This window comes from Panthera tigris, chromosome A2 (assembly GCF_018350195.1).
Source record: "Panthera tigris isolate Pti1 chromosome A2, P.tigris_Pti1_mat1.1, whole genome shotgun sequence".
In the NCBI taxonomy this organism is placed as follows: Eukaryota; Metazoa; Chordata; class Mammalia; order Carnivora; family Felidae; genus Panthera; species Panthera tigris.
Genome location: NC_056661.1, coordinates 9216039 through 9238067, shown reverse-complemented (window position 1 = coordinate 9238067; position 22029 = coordinate 9216039). Strand labels below are relative to the sequence as shown.

Genomic DNA, 22029 nt, shown 5'->3' with positions numbered 1-22029 from the left:
TGGTCAGACGTGGGTATGCGGGTGCCAGGGTGCACCGTCGGGATGCTGTGCAAGGGCGTGCACATGTGCTTTCAAGCCCCCTAGGAGTGGCCACGTGTGCTGGGGCCACCGTTGAGGCCAGCAGAGCCTGAGCAGGCCAGGGGGCAGGGCCAGCTGCCCGGCCAGCCTCGGCGGGAAGTCATTGGAGGCGTGTTGGTTTTGGCCAGGGCAGCTCTAATGGGGGAAGCCCCGGGGAGCGGCAGGGGTGGAACAAAGAAGGGGAAAGTGAGGGAAGGCGGGCAGCAGAGGGGGAGGAGGAATCGCCCTGGAATGCGGAGGGCCTTGGGGAGTCTCTGGGCCCTGGCTAGGGCTGAGGGACTTCACTGGTGCCTACAGCTGCCAGTTCCCCGCTCCCCCGCCCCCACCCCGTGGACAGAGACCCTGGCCCCAGTCAAAGGCTCCTACACACGGAATCCTGCCACCACGGGCCCACAAGGAGCCAAACAGCATTTGGGGTGGAGAGCATGGCTCAAATTTCCTCAGCAGAGGGCAGACAGTTTGAGGCCCCTTCCCCTGTTTCTTGGCTGGACTGCTCAGAACCTCAGTTCTGCCCATCCAGGGAATGGGAAGGGAATTCCCACGGGGGGGGCCAGGAAGGTGAGTACTGGCTGAATAGGAGTGAGTTGAAAGGCAGGGTGACCTGTTTAAGCCTTGCTTGCCCCTGGGGGCCTGACTAATTCCTCCCCCACCCCCATTTCTAGCGCCATGACCTTGGCACTTGACCTTGTGGCCTCTGTTTCCTCATCTGTAAAACAGGTTACTCATAGCCGCCTCAGGTTGAGAGGGTTACAGGAGGTCACGTGCATACACGCGCTCGCACGCGCTCGCGCACACACACACACACACACACACACACACACACACACTCCGCCTGCTGCCCAGGCATAATTGCTCTGGAGTTGGTAGCTGTTATTTTTATTGTGAGGAGTCTATGGCTGTGACAAGCTGTGACGCTTGGTGTGATGGCGGGAGGCTGGCTGTGCGTGCGACTGTGCCGCTGTGTGTGTGTGCGTGTGTGTGACAGGTTGTGTGTGAGACTGTGCGTGGACGACAGATTGTGCCGGTGTGCGGCAGTGCCTGTGACAGGCTGTCACTGCGCGACAGACTGCGGGTGGCGGGGTGTTGCGGGTACCGACTGTGAGTGGAGATGAGGCAGTGTGTAGGGCTGGGACTGGGGGACTCCCGAAAACCTACCTCAGTGAGGGTCTGGCTGACAGTGAGAGAGGGAGGCTCTCAGGGACCACAGAGAGTCAGTCCAGTGTCTTCTCGGGCCTTGGCTTTTCTGTTGTGTCCAGTGGACTCCACTTTGCTTGTGAGCCTCGGTAGGTGACGGGTCAGGGGGACCCTACGATAAAGCCTCCCCTTTACCCGCTGTGGTCAACTCGGGTGCCCACCGCTTCCCCCCCCCCCAGCTTCTTGCTTGGGTTCAGAGGATCCCGGGAGGGCCATCGGGGATCTCAGGGTGCGCAGGACCCCCCGGTCAGGCTGGCTTCAGTGAGAGACACAGACCCCAAGCCTGTTTCCCACACTTTCCCTGAGCTCCAGGCCTGGGCAGGGCTGGTGGAGACCAAGAGAAGGAGGGATTTGGGGAAAGCTCAAGAAAAACCAGGGGAGAAATGGAGGGGAGAAATGGAGGGGAGAAATGGAGGGAGAAGGTGAGAAGACCAGACACTTCTTCCCTGGGACCTGGAGAACCCGGGGCTGCTTGAGGTTGGGGCCTCCAGTCGCGCTGGGCACGTATCAGGTTTTGGGGGGTGGCCAGGGCTGCCAAAAATGCCCGCTAACACTTAAAAACGCTGCTTGTACTCTAGGCTCGTATCAGACCCTGATTTTAGGGACTCGCTCCTTATATCAACGCTGCCGGAGGGACGAGAACACACACCACCCCGGCCCACCTCTTCCCTCTACAGCTGGGGAAACTGAGGCCGAGAGAGGGGAAGGGACTTGTCTGAGCACCAGCTCATGCCCAGGAGACCTGAGAATACAGGACTTCAGGTTTCGAGAAACCTCACCGGCTGGAAAACTCCCAGGCCCTGTGGGCTGGGGGCAGCACCCTGTGAACCCCGCCCCCCTCTCGGTGTGTCAGGACGTGTATGTTTTGTGTGCTATATGGGCTGTGGTCCACGGCTGTTGTGCGTGTGGTGTGCAAGACACCGCATGACGGATGCGTCCCTCGGTCGGTGCGGGCCTCTGTGCGTCTGTGTGTCCATTCAGGGCCAGCCCCTGCCACAGAGGGGGGAGAGACATCGAAGCACACCCCCCCCCCGAAAGCGTGTCTTTGATACTTGTAGCCTCGGCAGCGAAAAACAAGTTTCCACAGGGCCGCCTTGGGCTGAGGCCAGGCCGTCCTCAAATAACATTTGAAGTTACTTAGCAAACTTTGTTTAGTGCCGAGAGAGGCAGAGAGGCCCGGGCAGCGAGCTTGGGGGGTGGGGGGGTAGTAAACCGGTTCCTCCAAAGTCCCTTGCCCCTCTGGGGGCATGAGTGCCCAACATGGGGCTGAGTTCCCCTCCCCAAAGTTCCAGGAGGAGGAGCAGGAATCTTGAAGCCCTGGGGGGACCTGGGGGCGGGGGAGGAAGGATCTGGGCACCCCACAGATAAAGCCTTGCCTCTGCCAGTCCAGGCCCTGGACATTGGCAAGAAGGCCCACCCTGGTCTCCTGGTGGCCCAGAGGCTGACTCTGGGTCCCTGGGTCTGGTTAGAAATGGGTCTACGCTTTCTGTGCTGCCCCCTTTCTGCAGCCCAGCTCTGCCAGCCTTGAGGCAGGTTGTACGCGCTGGCTCGGAGCACGTGTCCCCCTCCAGACAGACAGACAGACACACACACACACACACACACACACACACACACATGCACCCAGAAAGCCCCTGGTGCCCACGCGCCTGGCCCTCCCAAACTCTTATTTCCAGGGTCCCAGCCCCAGGCAGCAGAGAAGGCCTGAGAGCCAGCGATGGCGGGTGTGGAAGTGAGGTTGGTGCCTAGGGGAGGGGGAGGGGGAGGAGATGCCAAAAATGGTGAGCCATTACAGGCAAGCAGGCGAGCAAGGGAGGAAGCGAGCAGGGATGATGGAAGCCAGCCGGGCATCCTCGCCGAGCTCTGGGCTGCAAAGGGGTGGCGAGAAAGGCAGCCCGGGGCCTTCTAGGCAGCAGGCATGGGGGCACAAGCCCCAGGTGGCACGGGACAGGCAGGGGGCCGGGAGGCGCCCAACGCTCCCCCACCCCCACCCCAAGCTTTGAAATGGAGACTGGCAGCAGCAGCCGCTGGGCTCTGCCCGGGCGTGGGGTGGGGGTGGCGGGCAGGCAGGGCGCCAAACCGAACGCCACCAGGCTGGGCACGGTGGTTGCCGGCCGGCGGCGCTGACCCCAGCGGCCCCGGCCCAGGACCCCTCACATCTAGAGCTTTGGGGATGGAGGAAGGCGGCGGCCCAGCGGGGATCAGAGGCCCGGCAGACAAAGCCGGGTCCCCTCGAGCCGTGGGCAGGTCCCCAAGACCCTACAGAGATGGCGCGGCCTGGCATGGCCAAGGTGACGGGCTGGGGTAAAAATAAACTGGGCCCGCCCCGGGGGAGCTAAATCGAGGGGCCCAGGTGGAAGTGCCACTCCGGGCCACCAGCTGCCCCCGCCCCACCCCCAGCTCGGAGCAGCAGGGTCGAGAACACCGGGTGCCCGTCGACGCCCAGTTTCTACGCAGGGGAAACCCCGGCCATCTTGTCTCCTGGTCTTGGGGGGGCAGCCTACGGTGTAGCCACAAGCACAGGGAACGGGTGATCTCAGGCCGCACCGACGACAGGCCGCGCGTTTGGGGCAGACGGCGGGGGCATCCGTGCTAAGCCACATATCCTTGACCTCCAGGCTGTCCCCCCTGAGAGGGAAAAGGGCCTGGGAGGCCACACTTGAGCTGTGGCAGAGCTGCGTGGGGTTGAAGGTCAGCACCGTGCCGCGAGGCCTCCCGGATCACCTCTGCTAAAACCACGGCTGCCCGGAGCTTCCGTGGGCCCTACCTGTGCTTTCCCTCTTAGCACCTGTCACTGTCTCAAGTACTGGGCACTCCCTTGTTTATCAGGTTCACTGTCTGCCCTCCCACTGGGGCCGGCGCCTCTGCTGATTTTGCTCCCTGCTGAGCCCCCGGGGTCTAGAACAGGGCCTGGCACCCAGAGGTACTTGGTAAATATTTGTTGAAGGAATGCAGAGGCCCCCAGCTGCACCCCCAGCACTCAGGCTCCAGCAGGGTGCCCAGCGAGGTGTGGGAGAAGGCATCGTGCCCATTGTCAGGGTACCGAAGGCGAGCCTGGCCAGTGGTGGTGCAGGGGGGTGAGGCAACCAGCCGCTGTCACTCAGAGCCCCGAATGGAGGAAGATCTGAGGGTCAGAGTGGTAAGGAGGCTTCAAGGGCTGATAGCTGGGGCAAGCTTCCAATGGGAGTGTGGGGGTGTACCGGCCCACTCTGAAATTTTGGTAAAGGCCAGAGAATAAGCTGCCGAACGATTCTGTTCCATCAGTGGGACTTAGAGTGGCGGCCACCAGAGAAGAGGCGCAGGCTCTGCCACCTCCTAGCCCTTGACCCTGACGCTGGATAGGTCTCTCGGCTTCTCATCTATAAAATCAAGCGCTTATTTCGCATCAAGCACTATGTGAAAGCACGTTCTACAAGCCAACTCCTCTGATCCTTACCATAACCTGGGAGAGGAAACTAGAGGCCCAGAGAGGTTGAGCGACTCGTCCAAGGTCACACAGCTAGTGAAGAGCAGAACCGGGATTCAAACCCAGGAAACTGGCTCCGAGTCCCCACTCCCCTGATAATGACTAAATGTCCCAAATGCCTGCCTTATTAGCACCCACATGGGCACAGCTAACCCCTGCCACCCCTGCCTCACGTGGAAGGATTCCACGGGGACAAGCTGGGAAGACACTCAGCACAGGGCGCAACATAATAAGCACACACACGGCACACTTTAGCCAATCACTATGGCTTTTAGGACATGTCATTACAATCCTAGAAAATGCTCTCTCCCTGCACAATTCTGCCAGCCATCTTTCTGGTCTCTTTCTGCGGAGTCAGAAATGAAGAGTCCGTGGCCAGAGGAGTAACGAGACAGCCCCACGGAGGACAAGAGTTTCAGAAATTAGCCTCGCCTCCATCCTGGACTGTCTCGATGGCTTCCAGAAGCGGGACGGTCAGAGCAGGGCCGTGAGGCCGGAGGGCTGGGGGTGCCCCGGGGGCAGGGTAGGCATATGGCTCCCCAAGCTTCTTCCCCAGGCTGCGACAAACCGGCCCAAGGGATTCAGAGTCCCAAATTCCACCAGGAGAGGTCAGGGTGGTTGAATCTGCCGCTCAAAGACAGCCAGAGGGCAGGCAGGCAGAGGGGAGGTCCGAGGAGGCCAGGTGTCATCTCTCAGACACCATTTCCAAGCAGGGCCAGGTGTAAGCCAGGTGTGAATGTCTGTGTGGGCGTGACGCTCAGCCACATGGACCTGGCAATTCGGGACTGTGTACCGCCAGACCGTTTGTGCCCGGGCTTATGTATAGGGGGTGTTGCATCTGCGACAACCTCTGGGTCCTGATGAGCAAGACTGTGTGTGCGGCTGCTGGCAGCAGCCTCCTGTGCGTGTGTGTGCGTGTGTGTGCGTGTGTGTCGTGGGTGTGAGTTGTGTCCACGTGTGTGTTACTGCGTGCGTCTGACAATACGAGGGCTGGGTGTCTCCATTTCGGCGCTGGTGACATCGGGGGCCGGATCGGTGCTTGTGGTGGGGGCGTCCTGGGCGCTGCCGGGTGTTGGGCGGCATCCCTGGCCTCCCCCCACCGGCAGCGGACGCCCCTCCGAGTGCGATGACCAAATGTATTCCCAGACGTTGCCAAGTGTGTGCGTGTGCGTCACGGCATGTCTGAGGGTGTGTTGCTGTGTGCAACACACTGTGTGCACGTGCACGCTGAGCGCATGTGCTCCTGTGTGTCTGGGGGGTGGGGTGGGTGCGGGGATCAGGGCTCTCGCGTGCGTTTCTGGGTGCCTGGCACGTGCACGTGCCTCTCGCCGAGTGTCTGTGGGTCCGTGAGACGCTCCACACCCCTGTGTGTTTGCCAACAAGCAGCGCGTGTGTCTGCGCCGTGTGCCGCGTGGCGCGTCTCCGTGTGACCGTGCGCGGCCGCGGGTCTGCGCCCAAGCGCACGTCCCTGCGTGCGACGCCCACGCCAACGTGTTCGGGTGTGGTGGGCGTCTCTAGGCGTTGGCGTGCTGAAGGCAAGTCCCTTTGTGTGGGGACGCCGGTGTCTGTGCGCTCCCGATTCAGGGAAGGTGTGCTGTGCCTGTGTGTGACGGCGTGATCCTTTGTGCCCGCGTGTGCCGGTGACGGGGTGCGACTTTGTGTGAGATGGGCCCAGGATAAGCCGCCCGAGACGATTTTACGGGAGCCAATATTTCGATGGGATCTCCCGGATGATCTGCCCCCCACCCCCACCCCCAGGTCCCGACTGCCCCCGGGGCTGAAAGCCACCTCCTCAGGTCAAGGGGGTAGGGTGGGCCTCTGAGCTGCCCCTTCCTCCGGCTGGGCTCCCGCAGATTCAGGTGGGGACAGACCCCCGCCCTTGCCCGATCGGTGCCAGGAAGACCGGCACCGAGCTTTCGGCCAAGGGGGCAGGGTCCTCAGCAGCGGTGGTGGCACGGCCCCCTGCCCGCTGCTGGCCACCACCCCCCAGCTTCCCCTCAGGGTGGGGCCCCAGTAGGGGGAAAGCTCCCCAGAGCAACCCTGGCTTCCGATTGGCTACGGCTCGCCGCAGTGCCCGCCACCCGCCTCCCCCTCCCCGGCTGGCGCAGCCACATCGGTAGTGGTGGCAAACGCAGCTCAGAGTTCTGGGCACAGCTGCGCCTCACAGAGGCCTGCCAGCCCCACCAGAAGCCAGACACCCCAGCTCCATGCCCCCGACCCCTCCCCACCTGCCCGCCCGGCCAGCCAGGCAGCACGGTCACCCTGGCGGCCGCCCCCCTCAGGCTGCCAGGCCCTGTCCACCCAGCCCCCTCACCCATCAGGCCTGTGCCCCCTTGGCCCAGCCCACTTGGGGGGCCCAGGCCCCTACACACGGCCACTCCCGCTCTCAGAGGGGCTCCTCAGGAGGGGGGAGGCAGCGAGGAGGGGGGGGTAGGGAAGGGGGGAGCTAGCCCTTCTTTTAGTGAACGCGCCCAGAGCTGGAGCCAAAAATCGAGGAGGAGAGATATTCAGACAGAGCCAAGACGCGTTTGGCAGGAGGAGAGAGAGAGGGAGAGAGGGAGCGGGAGGAGGGGAGGAGAGAGGGAGGAAAGACAGAGAGAGAGAGAGAGAGAGAGAGAAAGAAGGGGGGGCCCTCAGTTTCCAAATCTGAGCTCTCAGAGCCTCTGAGGGACAGCGGGAGGCACAGGAGGTGTGGGACTCAGGGCAGGCTTGACTGTGGGGGCAGTGGGGGCGGAGGGCTCAGCCCACAGAGACAGCCGGACACCCCAGCTGGCCAGGCCAGGACGGACACAGGCAGAAGCCAAGATCAATGCGCACCCGGCAGACAGAGGGAGGCCTGTGGGCGGCCCAAACACACACCCGCACCTCGCCACACAACGGGCTTCTGTCCATGCCGGGCCAGGGGCACGGGCGGGGCCCACAGCAGGGCCACCACGGCTGCCCGACCTCATGGGAAGCCGTGGAGAGGCCGGCCCGCTCCCAGCCGCTAGCCTGGCCGCCATAGTGGGCATTTCGCACGCTGCCAAAAAGCCAAGGGAGGCCAGGGAGAGGGGCCCTTGTGGTGAGATGCACATTGGTGGTCAGAGGGACGAGCCCAGCACGCAAAATGCCACGGGGGAGGTGACACCTGGAGACGCAGGCACGGACACGGTTGCTGACACAGGTCGACACGCAGAGTAAGGCGCACGGATACGACCTTTGCCACACATCCAGAGGATACATTGGGTTGCACAGGGACATGCCATGCCACCGCAGCACCGCGACACAAAGACGACATCAGACACCCAACGGGCACACACCCTCAACCTCACTGCTGCCAGAATACACAGAGATAGAACTTCGGATGACCCCCGGAGACACAGGCAGGCAGCACCCAACGATGGACACCTGGAGACTCGGGGACACTTGCAAAGGGACCCGTGCAGACATTCGCGGCCACATGGCCGTCTGCAGCAAAATGGTGGCTCTGAAGCCCAACACGCCAGCGACCACATGTGGATCAGGGAGAACCCAGTTGGCCATTCACAGCCCTCCCCCTGGCTCCTGCGCCTCCATATCTGGGGCTTTGTGGACGGGAAAATGAACACACACCCTTCTTTCCCCCACCCCAGCTTGGGGGGACGGGAGCCCCGTCCTCAGCACTTTGTTGGAGGAAAACGCAGGTGTCTGTGCCTCCTCTACCTCTCTTGGCCCAGCTGGAGGAAAGTGAGGGACCCCAAATCTGTGCTTCGAGAGCAGAAAAACAAGGACCAAGCCGACGGAAAAGACCAGGCTCCCAGCAGGTTGAACATGGAAGGCAGCAGTCAGACATTCACTACCAGGGGAATTTCACCAGCAGGCACAGCTGTGTGCCCACCCCCTGCACACACCCGCAATGACTGCCTGACCCTGCCAAGTGCCCACATAGGACCCCCCCCAACATGCATCCTATCCCCGTGGTGGGCCCAGGTGACGCCATTCGGGTGCAAACGCAGAAACGGCTCTGGAGCCACGCAGACATCCCTAAGCCATCATCGGGACCCACCCCCAACCCCAGGCTCTTCGCCCCACTCACATTTGGACACTCATGTACACACACATTCCTGCACACTCCAGAACAAGACTTCAGAGCCCAGCCCCAAAGTGAGCCTGGTTGAGGTCAAGGTCAAGATCAGGGAAAGGGTCAAGGCAGCCAGTGGTCCCCAAAAAGGTATCTGGTCCCCACAGGGCAGTCAGCGCGTGGCTTGTCTCTCCCCTGCCACCCCCTGCCCACGCCCCATCACCTCTGCTGCCCTCTGCCTGCCTGATAGGACCCCACCCAAGGGAAAGGAGCTGGGCCATGAGCCGGCTTCCCTTCTCCCAAACTCTTCTCTTGCTTCCTCCTCCAGGCAGTCCACTTGGACTCCTATGGTTGGGAGGCACTCACTCCACTCTGCCTTCCACCCGCCTCAAGCGGTTTTCCCTCAGTCAGGAAGGCCTACGGGTGATTTAACGATGATAACCAAAATGACAACAAGTCATTCCATTTCTTGTACGTACCAGGCACTGTGCTAAGCCGAACCACAGCCTGAGAGATACCCATTTTGCAGACCAGGAAGATCGTGTGGTTCAAGTCACAGGATTAGAAGATGCAGAGGCAGAGCTCAAACCCTGTGCTGTCTTATAAAAAAAAAAAAAAAAAGCCCAATTCTTGATCTCTGCACCCACAGCCTCCATCTGGGAGCCCTTGAGGCCACACAAGACATTCCTGGCTCGGCCAGGACCCCTGGCTCCAGCAGCCGGCAAGAAGGGAGCATCCAGCCCCCCAGATTAACCCAGCATGCCCCTCGGCTCCAAGCTTGGCCTGGTCCAGCCTCAAAACATCTAACGGAGCCTAACGGAGCCCCCAGCATGGCCCGCCCCATGCCGGCTCCGGCCTGCGCACACCTCCTGTCCCAGAAGTGGGCATGAAGCAGGCAGGGCCGGGGACAGGAAGAAAATGTGCCATACAAGGGGGGCGCTGCACTGTGCCAGGGGAGCAACGGCATCATGGGGACAGCAGGGCGGCCACAGTGACCCAAGGAGACAGCTGAGGCAGGGGCTTCAGGGACACCCCAGCCATTCCCCCTTCCCTGGAAGGAGCGTGTGCGTAGCTGCACAGAAACAGGGGTCCGTGAACATTCTACTGCCCACGTGGCTGTGTGGCAGGAAATGTCAGCAAGCACGCAGGTCTATATATGCACCAAGGTGAGCCAACAGCATTGCGTCTTCCATACAGGTGTGTGTCTGTCCATCCCTCGGTCCTTGAGTCTATCTGTCCTCGAGTCTATATGAGCGAGAGCGGGGTGCGGGGGGGGGGACACACACTTGAGTCAGCCTCTCGCGGACTGTCTCTTGGATATGTCTTCATGAGCCTACATCGATGTACATGTCCCATCACAAGGCGGGGTGTGTGTGTGTGTGTGTGTGTGTGTGTGTGTGTGCGCGCGCGCGCGCGCGCGCGCACGCGCGCGCGCTGTGAGTGGGAGCGAACACAGGTCCACCATTTCCTGTGTCTGTAAGTGTGTCAATGTCCATGTGTCTGTCTGGATGATCAGCACGAGCAGGTCATTTATGTCCGCATTTTCGGGGCGACGGTGACGTATGTGTATGTCCACGTTCTGGAGCGTGTCTATTTGCCGGGGAAGGGGGTCCCATCCGTCCATCCCCTCCTGTCTGCCGAGGACTCAGGCCTACGGCTGCAGTGGGCTCATGCAGCGCCAGCAAGCGCCCCGCCCAGCCGCCCTGGATTTCGATGCTTTTTCCAGAAGGAGATTTCCCCCCCCCCCCCACCGCCCTTCCCCCTCGCCCACAGTGCCTTTCCCCGCCAGGGCCCCGCTGCTCCAAGCTCGTTCCTGCTCAATCATTTATTGACTTTAAAATCGAAGCCAATTCTGGGTTGAAAAAAAGAAAAGGGGGAGAGGGAGAGAGAGAGAGAGAGAGAGGCCACAGAGACAGAGAGAGTCCGAGACTCATGGGGAGGGGAGAAGCAGAGATGGGGCCAGAACCAAAGTCAGAGACAGAGACAAGGAGAGACAGGGACAGTCAAAGATCTAGAAGGACAGAGGCAGAGAGAGAGAGACAGAAAAGGGGCAGAGCAAGCCAGATATAGAGACAGAGACAGAGAAAAAGGCAGAGACTGGCAGGGCAAATTATGGAAGCAGAAAGATTTGTAAAAACAGAGACTCTGGATCCAAGAGATGTGACTGTCGGGAGGGGCAGACCAGACCCTGCTGACCAGCTGACAGCAGCCGCCGGCATAGAGCTGAGGGATGCAGCCCAGAGACACCATGCCCGCTCTCCTCCCCATCCACCCTGGCACACTCAGGCCTGTGACAGAGCTGAGCCCTTGCTCCCTTCTGGGGTATCATAGAGTCAAGCCCTGGCCATGGCCCACGGCCATGGTGTGCCCCAGCCCTTTCCTAGTCTTATCACCGGGGGATCGGCTGGCATTTTCTTTCCCAGGGGCCCAAGCCCTAGCCAGGTCTCAGGGGGCAGGCCAGGGTGCCGGCGGTGTAGCCGGTGGGCGAGGAGACACCCGAGCATGGGGTCTTGATTCCACTAGGCCCCGAACACCAGCACGCAGTCCAGCCAAACACAGCCCCAAAGGCAGCCACAGCTCAGACCCCGCTGGGTGGACGGGGTTGTCATGCGGCCCAAGACAGGGCGACTGGCCAGTCAGAGGCACAGATGCGGGGGCCGGGGGTGGGGGGTGGGGTCCCTCATACTGACACAGTGGCCAGAGTGCCTGCCCACACCTGCATGCACACTGTGATACATACATGTGCGCGTGCACCTCACCAACACTCACGACACCCAGTTGCGAAACAGGAAAACCCGCTTTCTGGGGCACACACATGTCCATACCACGCAGGCCTGCCCACCGCCACCCAGAGGAGCCACAGGCAGACCCCAAGACTGACACACACATACACACTCGCATCTGTGGTTACAGGAGTATGGTGTGGCCACGGCTGACACGCAGCCCCTGACATGCTCTCTTGCCCCCTCGCCGCACATCACCACCTGGTAGCAGCCATATTCACTTGGACTCCCACTCCCATCTGTGGGCACGCTTGGCAGAAGGCTGGCAAGGCTCAGGCTGGGCAGAGGAGACAATTAGGACCCCGGGCCCGGCCTAAAGATTCCCCTCACACACGCAGGCCTTGCTGGCAGGCAGGGCTAGGCAGCCCCCAGGTGTCCCCTCTTCCGAGTCTGTGTTGCCAGCAGCGGCCTGGCCCGGCAGGCAGCGCTACCAGGGCCACTGCGGGACTCTGGACAGTTCTAGTGCCCTCTCGGAGCCTGGGGCCACCGCCCAGGGAAGGCGGAGCGGCAGGGCAGGCATCCCCCGCGCTTTTGCCTCCGCGGAGCGCTGCGCAGGGAACTTCGCTGGAGGCGGGACGCGCTCTGCTCTCGCAGCGCGCCAAGGTCGGCTCTGTAGTGCCCGCGGCTGACCCGACGGCGTGGCCGCAGCACCGTCGGCCGCATCCACGGTTGCCTCCCGCCCCTCCCGCCTCTGGGCGGCAGGACAGGATTCCCCCACCCCGGCCCGCCTGGTCCACCGCGCCGCAGCCGGGGTAGCTGGGGCCGGAAAGTTTGCGCCGAGGAAAGTTTGGGGCGGCGGGGGGGGCCGCGGCTGCGACGTCCAGGGTCGGCCGAGAGGCGCGGCCCCGGCTGGCAGCGCGCCCGTCCCTCCCTCCCCTCCCCTAACCCTCCGAAATTTGGGAGCCCCGCCATTTTCTTAGCCCCGCTCCCATGTGAGGCCTGAACAAAGACTTTGGGGCGACGCCCGGGCCGCTCGGCCGGCCCCGGGCACCCCGGCTGCACGCAGGGGCCGCCGCCACGCATGCCGGCCGCTGCCACCCTCGGGAAAAGCTGCGCCCGCCCCAGAGAGCGCCGCGGGACCCAGTCCCCGCTCTGCGCCCTCGGGACCACCCCCCTGCCACTCTGTCACCCCCGCAACCACTGCCAGTGGCCACGCTGCCCGGGTGCACAGCACAGTCGCCCACAGGTCGGCGGGAGTCCACCGCACCCCAGTCGAGCGCGCGCGCGCACACACACACACACACACACACACACGCACTCCCGCTCCGCGCTCCAGGGGCAGCGCCACGCACGCAGCCGGCCACCCCCAGAGCCCCCAACAGGAGTCCGCCCGGTGGCCAGGGTCGCACGCGCACTGTGACGCCCGCAGGCGTGCCGGGACTGCCCACAGCACGGCTTGCACCCCTCGGCCGCCCGCAGGCTCACTCCCCCCCCCCCACCCCGGCCGCCGCGCGCCCCCTCCGGCCGCCCGCCCGCCCGCCCGCCCGCCGGCCTCCTGCGCCCGCTCCCCTCCCCGGTCGCCCAGGGGCGGCGGCCGGTACCTGGGTGAGGCAGTACGGGGAGTACATAGCTGGGCGCCCGGGCGGGAGCGCGGCGGCCGGCCGCGGCGAGGGGAGGCCCGGCAGGCGGCGGCCGCGCTCGGGCTCCGGCTCCGGCTCGGCTCCTCCGGCCTCCGCCGCGCTGCGCCCGCCCGGCCCGCGGCCCCGCGCTCGCCGCTCGCAGGCTCGGCCCCGCCGGCTCCGGGGCCGCCGCCGCCGCCGCCGCCGCCGCCGCGCTCGCCGCTGCCTCTCGCGTCCGCTGCTGCCGCCGCCGCTGCGCGTCTACTCCATGCCGCCGCCGCTCGGCCGGTCACCCTCGCCCGCCGCCGCCGCCAACGCCGCCGCCGCCGCCGCGCTGTGAAAGTGAAAGTTTAGACAAAGTTTGGAAGCGGCGCACTCCGGGGAGAGGGAGCGGGCGGGCGGCGCGGGCGGGAGGAGGGGCGCGGGGAGGGGCGGGCAGGGCGGGGGAGCGGCGGCCGGCGCGCACACACACATACACACACACACTCTCACACGCACACACGCACACATGCACACACACGCGCGCGCGGGGGCGCACACCGACACAGCCACCCCGACACGTGCTGGCTCGCGTTCCATCGCAGACACATGCTGACACACAGCAGGGTTCGGACCCCGCCACACATGTCACGTACAGAACGCATTGCCACACGTTCCACGTTCCAACAACCGAGCACACACAGACCCCTACACACACACACACACACACACACACGGCATGGACACACGCCCCCGCACACCAGCCCACGACCCACACGCTGACGGGCACCCAGGCCCACCATCACATGATGATAACCTGCACACCCGCGTTCCAGTTACGAACCACGTTTAGACGTGCCAGCAAGGGCCTCACATGGACACACACCGATCCACACGAAGACACACACACCAGCGCATGCTGGCACATACATGGTATTCACACTGACACACTGACAGGCATCATCACACAACCACATTCTGACGCACTCCAGACACACAGCTCCTATACATAGACACCCAAAGGCACACACAAAGCCACACCAAAACATCTTGGCAGCTGTGGCATTGCAGAGGACACAGCCGGGCACGCAGAACGACACTACTTAAGGGGAAATGTGCTAACACGCTCTCGTGCAAACATACGCCATCAGATACCTGGACACACATGCCTAATGACCCAGAGAAGGAGCACACTGACCCTGATACAAAGACATACGAGGTGTCACTGACACAGACACTGGCAGTCACAACCACACAGGGACATACATAGCACACACCCGGTGCCCAGATGTCCCCTTGGGCCTTGGGCACACTGACCAGTCGTCCTTCAGAGGATCACCCAGCCACGAACACGGGTATGACATACATACACCCAGGCCCCTCCCACACCCCACCCTTATGACACTACACAAACACACACACACACACACACACACACGTACTTGGATCTGATCATGGACATACACAGATCTAGCAAGTGCCGTAGAGCCCAACCCGCAGGGACAGAAATGGGCATAGACATGTGTCACACCCCCCCCCACCATGAGACCAGTCTCTCATGCAGGCCGCTGACCCCTCCTTTCCAGAGCAGAAAGGAATGGAGGCAGAAGTTGGTGCTGAGGACCCGAGTGTGGGGGCAGGGGGAGCCCTTAGGTGACCCCCAAGGTGGGCGGGGAGGCGGTGCCTGCAGCCCCTGGGCAGCTCCTGCTGAGACAAAGCTCTCTCCTGCTGCCAGGTGCAGCCAACACCTTCTTGCCCTCCCGGGCCAAGAAGCTGTGGCAATTCTAAGCCATGCATTGTCTGCTGGAGGGGTGTTGGTGCCCAGGTGTGTGTGTGTGTGTGTGTCTGTGTACGTTTGTGCAGGGCTGGCTGTGTGGGGGCTACCATGGCTGCGCCCATTGGCTCCCAGAAAGCAGGCACAAGAGTGTGCATGTGAGAGAGAGAGAGAGCGAGCGAGCGAGCACACCTGAGGGGGGTGTACTTCTGGTCGCATTACATCACTGAGGCAGGGTGACTAGACTTGTGTCCTCAGGTCCGGGTGTTCTCTGGGGGGAAAGAGACACAGGTCAGTGAACGTCCAGGAGTCTCTCTGCGTGGCCCTGTGTTACGTAGTGGTGGGTCTCTCGGTGGCGGGGGGGGTTGGGGAGGCTGGGGGGTGTCTGCGAGCCAGAGAGGGTGCGCGTCTGCCAAACCCTGTGCCAAGCGCTGGGGACATCATGGGGAACAGGATAAAAGAGCCTGCCCTCAGAGGGCTGACATTCCAGGGGGAGTTAGGTGTAGACGGGGTCTGGGTTGGACAGAAAGTACTGGGTGAACAGACACGTGTGTTTCAAGCTGCCCGCGCTGTGTATGCCAGCTCTGGGGATCTTTCCGTCAGAAAGTGTCAGTGTGTGTGATGAACTTGTGCGTAACGTGGCAGGGATGTGAGTCTGTGTGTCCCAGAGTATGTGCCACCAAGCGGGCAGGTGGGCGAGGGTCCCAGCGAATCTGTCTGTGATCAGGGTGTCCGTGTGGCGGAAAGTGTTAACGGGCGTTATTAGGCGTGTGCTTCTGTGGGGTGGTCTCTGTGGGTCTGGGGCGGTGATGAGGATCTGCGGGAGTGTGTGTGTGATGTGTCACGGAGGGGGGCTCTGTGCGCCCGAGGGTGCGTCTGGTACGTGTGTCAGTCATTCAGCGCTTTGGGGGCTCCGTCCCTAGAATCCTGCGGGTCCCACATGGCCTCGCCCGCTGTGCCGCAGCCACTGCCGGCGCGAGGCCGTGGCAGAGGGAATCGATACGTCCTTAAAAATTCAAGGGCTTCTCGTAAACAGAAACTTTTAACACCGTTTAAAGTTTCAGGGCCATTGCTGCCTGCTCCTCACCGCTGCAGGAGGAATGCAGGGGCGGGGGGGGGGGTCATGAGCAATGGTTTGGAGAGAAGGGGCCGGCTGCATGATGCATGGGGGACCGGGGTGGGGGTGGGGGCTGTGAGGGGCTGAAAGAAGAGACCGGAAAGGGATTTAGAGATCAAGGGGGCCTGGGGCCTTAACGGCTCAGGGAAGAAATTGAGAGGGTTGGGGTGTCTGGGACTTTTAATATAGCTGGAGGCTTGGGGCATCCTGAGAGCCGGGCAGACCCTCCTTGCCCCTCTGCAAATGGCCACAAAGGGCCACGCCCCTCAGAAGCCTACCCCCCCAACTTGGGTCCAGTTCTCCCCCCACCCAATGGCCTGTCCTCCCAGCCCCATCCACCAGTCCTGCCGGACCCCGAGGCTGGGATCTGCCCACTCCCTTGTCACCCTCCTAGTCCTGTATCTGGCCCCAAACCTAGGCTCTTGACCAGCCTCCCATACCCACTTACACCCACACTCATACCACAATTCCATTTGCACACACACACACACACACACACACACACAGGCACATTATTCATCCTCCATTTACATACACACTCACACCACAATATTCACCCCTCTGCTCATACTTACATGGACACACACTCACACACACACACACAGCAGCTATATATACACACATACAGGACATCCTTTCATTGACACACACACACAGAGGACACCCATCCTTTCATTCAGACAGACAGACATATACACACAGAGGCAACACCCATTCATCCATCCAGACGCACACAAACATACACAATATCCATACACACACACACACACACACACACACACACACAGGACATCCATCCTTCCATTTACACACACACACAGACAGACACACAAATCCAACATCCAGATACACACACAACACCCCTCTCGCCATTCATAAACACACAATACCCATTCTCCCGTTTACACACACTCTCGCACCACCGTGGGCACCTCCCCACACCCGCTTCCTTCTGCAGTCACAAACTACATCCAGTCGTGTTCACACAAATACTCGCCCCCGTGTTCGTGCACGTCCGCCCTCAGAATTCTCCCCACGCTGAGACCACCTCCCCACCTCCCGCGACACCCCCCACCCTGTACCCACACCCACCCACACATATGCACGCACACATCCGCTCTGCTCCCCGCTCCACAGCTGCCAGCTGGGAGGATTTTTGTGAGGCAAAGGAGGGGGGGGGGCTCTACAGGGCACCCGTGCCCCCCACCCCCTCCCCCACAGAGCCCGGGTCTCAGGGCACACCTGGCCTTCGAGAATTCTCGGGGGAGGAGGGCACTGCCAGGGGGCTGGGCACAGCTGGGATGCCGCAGCTGGAATCCCCCACATTCCTCCCTGCCGGGACTGCCCACCTGGCTGCAGCTGGCAGCAGGTGTGTTCTTACAATGCAGGTGTGTGGAGTAACGAGGAGGAGGGAGGATCGGGAACCAGGCTGACGGCATTACCTGGCCAGGGCGCTGGGGGTTGGTGGAGGGGAGGGCACTGAAACATCTGGGCTCTGGCGGCCATGCCCCGGGCCACTGAAGGCGGGGCCGGGCACCGCTGGGCTCCGAGACAGCTGGGCAGGCCTCCTGGGGGAGGCGGGAAGACATCTGGCCCACAGGATAAGTGAAAAGCCAGTCTATAGGTGTGGCCAGGGTCAGGGAGAGGGGTGCTCTAGGCCTTCCCGAAAGCACTAGGGATCCCCACTCTCCAAGAGGGCCTGACGTCTCCCCTGCCCAGCCTGGCAGGCATGGTCCGCGCCCCAAACCCGGGGTTCTGGCATTGTGCTCGCTGCCCTCACCCCGGGCTGGGAGCCCCTGATGGGTGGGGTCTGAGCCTGAGGTATTACGGGCCTGGCTCCCAAGGCACTCACACCTGGCCAGGCACCCGGGACCACGGCTCTCACGCGAGAGAATCCCAGAGACACACGGGCATACTCAGACGCACAGAGATGCGGACCCTCCCCCTCTGGGGGAGGACATCCAAAACGCCATGATCACACACAGACCCACAAACACACACAGAGCCACACAGAGAATCCCACCAGACCTTCCCAGATCCATCCACAGAAAAACACCAGGAACGCTCTCACCATCACAGAGACCCCCACAGAGACCGAAACCCACACAACTTGCCAAGACACAAAGACACACTCAGACATAGGCAGCCAGAGCTGTACAGACTCCCAGAGTCAGTCACCCTGAGCCCAGTTACACAAAGTCACGTAGGGCCCCCAAATCCCGTACGGGACAAGCCCATGCGGTCATCCACGCCGATCCTCTCAAAATCATCCATGGAGGTGGCACGCGCAAAGTCACACAAAGGTACAGAGATCACATACATACAGACGCACGGACACCCAGAGACACAAGATCGCCTGTGATCACAAATGGTCACACACACAGATAGCTGGTCGCGCCAACACCCAAACACGCACACGCACACACGCACACACGCACACACTCCTAAGTCACAAATGGGAACCTACAGGCCAGCCCACAGCTGCACGCAAGGCCCACAGGCGCATATTCCCACGCGCCCCTGGTGGCACAGCCTGGCCGGGGCCAAGGAAAGGTGGGCAGCAAGGCCTCCTGTGGCCAGCACTCATCTGCAGGCAAAGGGAAGGAATTGGGGAAACGTTTCATTTGCAGCCGGCAGGAGACCCACCCCACCCGCCCTGGAAACCGAGCCCGGGCTCCTGAATGGGGCCTCTGTATGCTGCCACCGCCCAGCTGACCCAGGGAGTCGGTATGGGGGGGGGGGTGAGGCTGGCTGCACCGTGTCCCTAGCCAAGCCTCAGGGGCCACCCAGCCACACACCAGGACCCAGGCTGGAGTCCCCCAGACCGGAGGAGCCCTCCCCGCACCCGTCGCCACTGCCTCTGCGGGCCGCTCCCCAAACCCAGCCTGCACGCAGAAGACGGATGAGCGAGTGGTTATATCTCCAGGTGTCCCTGCCTCAGGCCCACGTGCGTCCCCAGCCTGGGCGGCTGCCCGTCTCCCGCCATGAGGCCCCTTGGTCCAGCGCGAAGGTATGACAGCAAGGCTGTCTGTGACAGCGTGGCTGAGGATGTGACCGTGTAGTCGTGGGTGACAGTGTAGCTGGGCTCCCTGTCGCAGCCTGGGGATGGGGGTGGGGCAGTCACAGCCCCTTGGCTCGTGTCATCACACACACTTGTCACACACACAGCGTCACTGTCACACCTTCGATCGCACAGCCACACACACAGCCACGCTATCTCATCCTCAGTCACACTGTCACACACAACCACACTGTCACACATGCTGTCACACATAGTTATGCTGTCACACCTTCAACCAGCGACACTGTCTGTCACACCCTCAGCCACGCTGTTACACGCAGAGACACCATCACGCCCTCAAACAATTCTGGTCACACGCGCCGTTAGCCACGTGGTCTCGTGCGTCCTCACGGCTAGCCTGGCATGCTGACCCTCACCCTGCACCAGTGTCACGCTGACCAGCAGAGGCACACTGACATACTCGGCCGGGTCCCCCCTGCAGCTGCGGTAGCCACGTGGCCACGCGGAGTCACCGCCCCCGCCCCCACCCCCCCACGCGGAAGGGAAGCAGAACGATCACTTCATCCCCAGGGTGTGGTGCACAGCTGTCCCTCAATCAGCGCTTGAAGCAAACCAGTCCCTCTGACAACACGACAACATACCCCCCCTGTCACAGTGTCACAGAGCAGACGGCCAGCAGGTAGGGGCCCCTGCAGAGCTGCTCAAAGACCCTCCGGAGACATACACTCAAGGCCTCGCTATTGCAGGTGACGGGCACACATCTCACGTCGCCGCACAACACCCAGAGTCCCCGGACAGAGCTACAAAGAAACGGTGGGTGACAGCCGCCACCACTGTTACAAGAACATCCTGTCATCCAACAGTCTCTCTCCCCGGTGCCTGTCACAACATTGAGACAGCCCCTTAGCTGTCCCACCCGGCAGCCAAGCGTTCTGACATGGCCCCCACGATAGTCACCAGGATACCCCCCCCCCAGCTTCCCAAGTCGTGGAGACAGGCACAGGCCCACCCTGGCACCCCCCCCCCCGACTCTGCTGCAGCCAGTGTGTGGAAAGCCAGGGGGCTAATGGACTCTCAGCTGTAGGCAGTGGGTGTCAGCCCCCCCCCAGTTCATGAATATTCATCAGCTGGGGCAGTCCTGAACCCGTGGGGAGTCGGAGGTCCCAAGCAGCTGGGCACCCCCTTCTGTGCCAGGAGGCCCCCAGGTGACGGGGGGGCTCAGCCAAGCCCCGGCAGTCCTCAGAGCTCAGCCCAGTTCCACACACACACACACACACACACACAAACCTGTGAACCAGACCCCCAGACACACAAGCAACAATCCCACAAACTCAAAACCACACCCAACAACACAGCCGTCCAACACACACACACACGCGCGTCATGCAAACACAGGGGTACGCAGTCACACAACCACAAACACACAGAGACACCACCACCCCCACACTGCATAGACACTATCACACACAGGTGTTTATCACACATATAAAACACACACACACACACACATGCAATCACCTCCAAACCGCAAGCTCCTTCCCACAAAAACACGCACGTAAGCGTGCAAACATGGACCCACACGTTCATACATGTATAGTCCCACTGACTTTCAAATGCAAACTCGCAGACACACAACCATCCCCAAACGGCAACTTCATGGGCCATCTCGCTCTTTCTCTCTCTCTCTCACTTTCTCTCCCTCTCGCTCTCTCTCTCTCTCACACACACACACACACAGGCACGCACCCACTGCAATCTCACTCTGCGCACCACTGCCGTTTTAAAGAAGGGGAAACTGAGGCACTGAGTTCCTGAAGGCCCCGTGGAGGACGGCCCCTCCTGACTCCCGTCAGAGGCTGCGGCCGGGCGCCCCCTGCTGGTCTGGTCCCTTCAAGAGCGCGCGGGGCGGAGGCGCGCGGGACGGGCACGCGCCTGACGTAACCATGGCATCCTCTTGGCACGCGCGGCCCGCGCGCGGGGAGGGCGGGGCGGGCGCGTTGCCATGGCGCCGACGGGCCGCGTGAATGGGGCATTGTTCGTCGCGGCGCCCGGGCCGGGCTGTCCAGGACCCACCCGGACCCACCCGGTCCGGCAGAGACCGGGAGACGGGGCGGGGAAAGACAGAGATGGAGAGAGATGGAAAGACAGGGAGAGACAAGAGGTAGGGAGAGACAGACAGAGCCGTAGAGGGGAAAAGAAAGACACTTAGAAGAGACGAAGGAGAGACAGATGCGGAGAGACAGAGAGATGATCTGGAGAGACCTGCGAGATGGAAAGACGTGCACAACCGAGGAAGGACGGACAGAGGAAGAGGGCCACGGAGAAGCAGAGGAGGGGATCGAGATGGAAGACGAAGGCTGGGTGGGAAACAGAGGCCCACTGTGCCCGGCGCCTTGCCTGGCAACGGGAGGAGGCAGAGGACCAAGACCCCCCCCAGGCAAAGTCGGAGATGCCGAATGGGGGAGCCAGCCAGACGGAGGGTCAGAGAGACCCAGGAAGGAAATAAAGGGGAACCCTCCGAGGGTCTCTGGTCCCACCCACCTCAGTCCCTTCTCCACTCCCTTTATAATTATTATTTTTTTCCATTCCCTTCTAGAGGACTCGCCTTCCCCTGCCTGACGCTCTCAGAAGGCAAACCTGTGTTCTACACATCTTTACACACCCGCTACAAGACACCATCAACACAAAGATCCAGTCCTTGGGGACGCCGCCCCAGACACCTTCACAGACACAGTGACACCTACGAACATGCCCACAGTCACCCAGAGACACTCACAGTCATGGTTACGGCCAGACACACCCATGACAGGAACTCCTGCCCGCCATCAGTGCGACAGTGACACATATAGTTCCATAGATGCACCATCGTGCAAGGACCCTACCAGACATGTGGTCCTAAGCCACACATCACCCCACAGGCTCACACTCCAGGAAACGCTGTCATATGTGCCTACCCTAGAGACAGAGTGCTCCTTCACACCTACACATGTCTCCCTACATTCATTGACACCTTCATAG

General features: G+C 61.9%; 1 protein-coding gene and 1 long non-coding RNA gene across 6 annotated transcripts in view; both read right to left on the bottom strand.

Annotated features, from left to right (window-relative positions):
- NFIX (nuclear factor I X) overlaps nucleotides 1–13195 on the bottom strand; it is a 95149-nt gene extending 81954 nt beyond the window's left edge. For all 4 annotated transcript variants that reach the window (XM_042978307.1, XM_042978311.1, XM_042978309.1 and 1 more), the window contains exon 1: nucleotides 13102–13195. In XM_042978307.1, the coding sequence (XP_042834241.1) occupies nucleotides 13102–13128 (27 nt within the window). In that variant the 5' untranslated portion in view covers nucleotides 13129–13195. The remainder of the gene's footprint in view (nucleotides 1–13101) is intronic.
- A 202-nt stretch (nucleotides 13196–13397) lies between these two features.
- LOC122236374 lies at nucleotides 13398–20911 on the bottom strand. 2 transcript variants are annotated; one of them, XR_006214439.1, is made up of 3 exons: nucleotides 20758–20911; nucleotides 15065–15143; nucleotides 13398–13453 (listed from the first exon to the last, which is right to left on the bottom strand). It is a non-coding gene; the product is annotated as an uncharacterized LOC122236374 (long non-coding RNA). The 2 variants fall into 2 exon arrangements; XR_006214438.1 differs by having other exon boundaries at nucleotides 20782–20911.
- Nucleotides 20912–22029: the final 1118 nt, after the last annotated feature.